The 6,215-nt window shown below is 37.9% G+C and overlaps 1 protein-coding gene across 1 annotated transcript; it reads right to left on the bottom strand.

Moving 5' to 3' along the window:
• Positions 1–325: 325 nt before the first annotated feature.
• LOC306857253 (lengsin-like) lies at positions 326–4,874 on the bottom strand (the record flags this gene model as incomplete). The annotated part of the gene is made up of 4 exons (XM_079397098.1): positions 326–1,513; positions 3,761–3,927; positions 4,016–4,646; positions 4,845–4,874. The coding sequence occupies 4 exons, from the start codon at positions 4,872–4,874 to the stop codon at positions 326–328; spliced, it is 2,016 nt and encodes a 671-aa protein (XP_079253224.1).
• Positions 4,875–6,215: the final 1,341 nt, after the last annotated feature.

Here is a 6,215-nt window from a genome sequence, read left to right as displayed (position 1 = left end):
TTTAATGTAGCAAAAGCCGTCATAAAGTATGAGAGCAAGTAATGTTGCATTCTAATTTCTCTGTATTGTTGTTTCCAGCATTACTTCTGAAGTTTAAATCTACTTTAAAATTTACACTATTTAGGCCCATTAGTGCTGTAAATGAAATCATTCAGACAGTCTGCAGCTGAAATCAGTCAGTTGTGTGGTTTTATTTTGAAACCTTGTTTGCAAGGAAGGTATTATTTGTCTTTAACACAAAGCTTTGTTTAATACCAAATCAAAGGGACATGAAATTTATTTCCTTGGATTTAAATACACAAAAATCATTCAGCATATTCAGAGGTTAAATAAAATACTCAAGTCCCTTGTTCTTGTCGGCATCCTGCTCTTGCGTCTCAATCTCTACACGCTTTATGGCAATAAAATACTGCACAAAGGGCTCTCCCAGGGCACTACGAATCACGCTGTCATCTTCCAGAGCCACTAAAGCATCTTCCATTTTAACAGGGACCGGGAACTGTTTCTGCTGACCTGGAGCTTTGCATAGAAGCTGTTCGGCATTCAGATTACGTCTAATACCGTCCAGTCCTGCTGCTATTGTGGCTGCCAACACAATGTATGGATTGGCCATCGCTGACCCTAGCTTGTTATCGATGTGTGTCTCGCGTCCACCGTGAATTTTCACGTTGAAGGCGCAGCTGTTGTCATTGCAGCCGCATGTGGCATAAAGAAGGTTCTTGGAATTTTTCTTGCCTTTGGAAAGCTGGTTTCGACAGCTGATCCCTGGAGCCAAGAGGCAGCTCAGAGCAGCTGAGTGCTGGAGAAGTCCTGAGAGCCACTTTCTGCCGATCTCCGAAAGTTCCCCATTGCCCGAGTAGAAAAGGCTTCTTCTGCCGCTGGCATCCCAAAGGCTGTGGGAGAGTAAGCCGGAATTGTGGATGTTGTCGTCTGTGAAAAAGGTGGCAATATAATCGAACTTCCTGGCCATCTCTTTGATTCCTGTGCGGAAGGTGAAGGCGCTATCGGCGGCGTCGATTCCAAACCTCGGTTTGAAGCAGATCTCCATCTGTCCTGGTCCGTTTGCAGATGAGAAGCTCTCGACGTCAACTCCCATATAGTACATCCCCCTGACTAGCTGCTGCAGGAAGGGTAGATCGTAGTTGCTCAAAAGTGTGGTGGCAGGGAAGAACACAGCTTTAGGTCCCACTCGTTCAGGGGCCCCGAAGATGCAGCATTCATACGTGAAGGACGAGTGGATAGAGAATCCCATGCTCTGGAGTTGGCCGAGCATCTGCTTGGCTATGAGGCGGGGTGATGTTCGCAGTGGCACACCGGTGATCGTGCAGGGGTCACAGATAAGACGAGCGGTCTGGTCCGCCCAGGGAAGGATTTGGAACGTAGAGAGATCTGCGACCAGGAGGACATCACTGCTGAAGTTGGCTGCGCTTGGATGATCAACTTCGTTGACTTTGGGGCTTAGGGTTAACTCCAGGTAGCTTCTCGGCATGGGGATGCCATATACTGCTTTTTCCTGTAATGTCAATAATGAGTAATATTACTTTAGAGTACTTTTTACCACTATTTTCAAAAAGACTAGACTTTACACTAAACAGTCAAATGTATTACTAACATTACAGCTGCTTTAAGCAATGTTATTTGTCTTGCTAACTTGAACCAGCCGTCAACCATGCCGTCAATCACACACCCCTACACACCTTTGCCCTCCAAAGACGTCTCTGTATAAACATGAAATGTGCAAAATGTTGTTTTCACACTTCAGGCCACTCCATAGACCACAATGCAACACAATTACGACGTCATCGCATATCGCGTTTAATTTTTCCCCACCCAAAACAATTTTTAAAAAATTTTTTACAGTGCTGTTTGAAAGTTTGTGAACCCTTTAGAATTTCATCAGATTTCCATATAAGTCCTGAAAGTAGACAAAGAGAACCCAATCAAACAAGTGAGAGAAAAATATTTTCTTAATTTTTAAAAAAAATTATCCAGTGTTACATATCTGTACGTTGCAAAAGTATGTGAATCTTTGCTTTCAGTATCTGCTGTGACCCCCTTTTGCTGTAGTAACTGAAGGTAAAGTTTCTTGTAAATCCTGATCAGTCCAGCACAATAACATGTGGGAGTTTTAGACCATTTCCTTAGTGCACAACCACTTAAACTCTGGAGGGTTTCCTCCTATGAACTGCTTGCTTAGGTCATTCCACAACTTTTTAATTGGATTAAGGTCTGGATTTTGACTCAGCCATTCCAAAACATTAACTTTGTTCTTCTTTAACAATTCTTTGGTAGAATGACTTGTGTGCTTGGGGTTGTTGTCTTGCTGCATGACCCACGTTCTCTTGAGACTGTTCTTAAACAGATGTCCTGACGTTTTCCTTTAGAATCTGCTGGTATAATTCAGAATTCATTGTTCTATCAATGATGGCAGGCTGTCCTGGCCAAGATGCAGCAAAACAGGCCCAAGCCATGATACTACCACCACCATGTTTCACAGATGGGATAAGATTCTTAAACTGGAATGCAGTTTCTCTGAACATAATAGCTTCTCATTTAAACCAATAAGTTCTATTTTGGTTTCATCCATACATTAAACCTTTCTCCAACAGTCCTCTGGCTTGTCCACGTGATCTTTAGCAAGCAAGTTTATTTTTGGAGAACAGCGGCTTTCTTCTTGCAACTCGTCCATGCACACCATGGTTACTCAGTGTTCTCCTGATGGTGGGCTCATGAACATTAACATTAGCCAATGTGAGAAAGGCCTTTACCCTGGGAACTTTTGCAACCTTGCAGAATGTTACATGTTCTTCTTTGGAGTGATCTTTGTTGGTCGACCACTTCTCGGGAGGGTAACAGTGGTCTTGAATTTCCTCCATTTGTACACAATCTGTCTTGACTGTGGATTTGTGGAGTCCAAACTCTTTAGAGATGGTTTTGTAACCTTTTCTAGCCTGATGAGCAACATCAACTCTTTTTCCGAGGTCCTCAGTAATCTCCATTGTTCGTGACAGGATTCACTTCCACAAATATGATCAGACTTTGATAGATCCCTGTTCTTTGAATAAAACAGGTCACGTACTGACATTTGATAGTCATCGCACTGACTGAAAACACCTCTGCACAGATGGACTCTAATTTCACCTTTAAATGAATCAAGATGGCGCCTCCGTGGCGTGCTGCGCAGTTGTTTTTGTTAGTTTGTCCTGTCTTTAGTTATATCCCTGCAATCAGTTTCACCAGAGATTTTTAATTCTTCTTTTTATTTTCTGTGTTTTTGTTCTGTCACTGTCATTTTGTTGCACTGTGGAAGCTTCTGTCACGAAAACAAATTCCTTGTATGTGTAAACATACCTGGCAATAAAGCTCATTCTGATTCTGAAATGAACTGCTAATCCAAGAGATTCACATACTTTTGCCACTTTTGATCTTTTTCCTGAATAAAGAAATGACAAAAAATATATATTTTTTTGTCTCATTAGTTTGATTGGGTTCTTTTTGTCTACTTTCAGGACTTGTTTATGATAATTTTATCTGATTATGTTTTGGGTCATATTTATGCAGAAATATTGAAAATTCTAAAGGGTTCACAAACTTTCAAGCAGCACTGTATATCTTTGTTTTACTGCAAAACAATAAATAAATTTTATATAATTTTAATAAAGTTATGTCGGATTCCAAAACATTGCATACAGCAGCATAAAATTGTACCATTAATGCATCGACTACATAGAATCAATAAGAGGCATTTAAAAACATTTACGTGAAAGAATCGAGCTGGAACTGTCTTGGATCGGGACACGCCATGAAGATCAGTGGCCTCAAAGCGAACAAAGCCTATGTTTTCCCGGGCAATTTGCTGTTTTATATGCTCAACATCAGAAATGAAGCTTTGAGATGCAAAAGAAAGTGCTTGTGACCTCTCATTGTCTGTTGGGAATATGAAATAATAGACACATAGATAAGCAAGTTTAAGTAAATGTGTTAGATTGAGACAACCGTAAATCATCTTTCTGACCTGAATGTGATGTTCCAGCTTCTTCCCAGTGGGATGTCTCAGCAGTGGGTGAACTCATACCAGAAGACCTGCCTGGAGGTCCATCGGTCATCGAAGAACCTCCAGAATCCCACCTAGAACTTCCTTCTCTGGCTCTGGATGCTCTCCTGGCTTCTGAAAGGGGCTTGAAGGTGCTGAAACTCTTAGATGGCATCTGGTCTGGCTTACAGTCTACTCTTTGACCCGGAGGGTAGCTCCTTCCTCCATCTTGCCCTTTTGCACTTAGTAGAGAGCTCTCACGCAACACGCTTTTCAGTTCGTCCAAGGTTTGTTTGGGGACACCACCCTCACCAGTTGACGTGTAATATTGCACGTTCTCCCTTCTCCATCCATGCCTGTTGGCATAGTCGTCTTCTCTTGAGAGACCCTGGTACTGGGACTCACTGGAAACAGAAGGACAATGATGTGGAGGGCCGATGGAAATAAGGATGGGGTCGTTTGTGGGGCCTGGAATTGGTACGTTTGATGGCACTAAGGGTACAGACTTCCCTTTTCTGTCCCAGTCAGAGGAGGAAAGACGCTTCTCTCTGGAATCCGCACTCTTCTTTCCTGCACTCATATTTCCTCCATCCATCTGGTCTGGAATTTTTTCCTGTAGAAGTTGAAATTGATGGCTTTCAGATTGAACATAACTCACAATACAATAACATAAAATCATAGTACCAATCAGAGTACCAAATTCATCCGAATGACAGTATTCAAATAATTTTAATCAACTGTACAAATTGCATTTGACCATTTGTCAGAAAAAAACAAAATAATAAAAAATTATTTAAATTTTTAGATTTACCATATCTCTGGATTCCTCTGATTCCTGCATAATGCTCAGGTTTTTTTTTTTTTTTTTATGTGAATGTTTGGAAACTCATAACCATCTGCCCCAATCAAAGTGGCTCACACAACTGACTAACCGAGACTGAAACAAACCAGTCTGCTCCCTTTCACCCCAACCAAATGCATGAAGCGTCCAGTCTGTTCAGTCCCACTCATCCATTGTGAGCTTTTGCACATCAGCTGTTTTCAACAGCCCACAACACATTATTCATCAAATCTTTAGAAAGATGCGGTTGTTTGACTAAAAGGTTATTTAACAGAATACCAAAGCCATTGCTTTGAATGGAAACATTAATAAACACTGTTGTTGGCAAGCATATTAAACAAATAAAAGGCATACAAAAATGGCTACAGAAAATGTATTTCTGACACACACACATAAGATTTTTAAATGTGTGTTATACAATGAAGATTACCATATTGTCAATATGAAGACAAGACAGAAATATTTAGCTCTTAATGTAGTATTTTGTGAGCACTAAGCTGTAAACATCCTATCGCACCTGGATCTTTGTATTTATGTTAAATCAGTTGTAGATTGGTCTATCCTTAAAATTGAGGCACTGTTAATATTACTAGCATTAAACAGAACACTTATTACACTATTATTATTATTATTATTATTATTAGTAATATTTAAAATAGTAGAATGTGAATATGAATATAATTAAATACTTTATTTTTTTTCTTTTATTTAAGAACATTTTGAGTAAAAACATTATTGTTACAACAATAACTATAAAATTTACAGGAATTTCAAATAGGAATTTTATTAAACATGATCAACTTTATTTTTGTATATTTTATTTAATTAACTTTTTAATAAAAATAGTATTATTAACATTATTATTATATTTCAACTAGAATGTTTAGAATATGAATTTTATTCAAATCAACTATTTTTAAATTGGTAAGATTAATAAATACTTGTTTAAGTTAGTATTATCGTTATAAAACTTATAGGATGTGTTTAGAATATGAATATAATGATATACCCATAATATACTTTATTTTGTAACATTTTAATAATATTTGAAATAAAAAATATTATTGTTAATAATATTATCATAAAAAGTATATGATGTTTAGAATATGCATATAATAAATTTTAAATAGAAGTGCCATTTTATTAATATTTATTGTTTATTTGTTAAAACTGTAGGGTGTGTTTAGAATAGAATGTAATTAAATTCATGATAAACTTTATTTTGTAACGTTTTATTTTATAAAATAGTAAATACAATTATTTTAATAATAAAATTAATTATTATTATTAATAGTAGTGCTGTTATTAATCAAATGTGTGTGTAGTTTTGTGTAGATGTTG

The sequence above is a fragment of the Barbus barbus genome (assembly GCF_936440315.1).
Source record: "Barbus barbus genome assembly, chromosome: 37".
Lineage (NCBI taxonomy): Eukaryota > Metazoa > Chordata > Actinopteri > Cypriniformes > Cyprinidae > Barbus > Barbus barbus.
The sequence above is the reverse complement of the archived record's forward strand: the minus strand, read 5'-3'. Positions and strand labels throughout refer to the sequence as shown.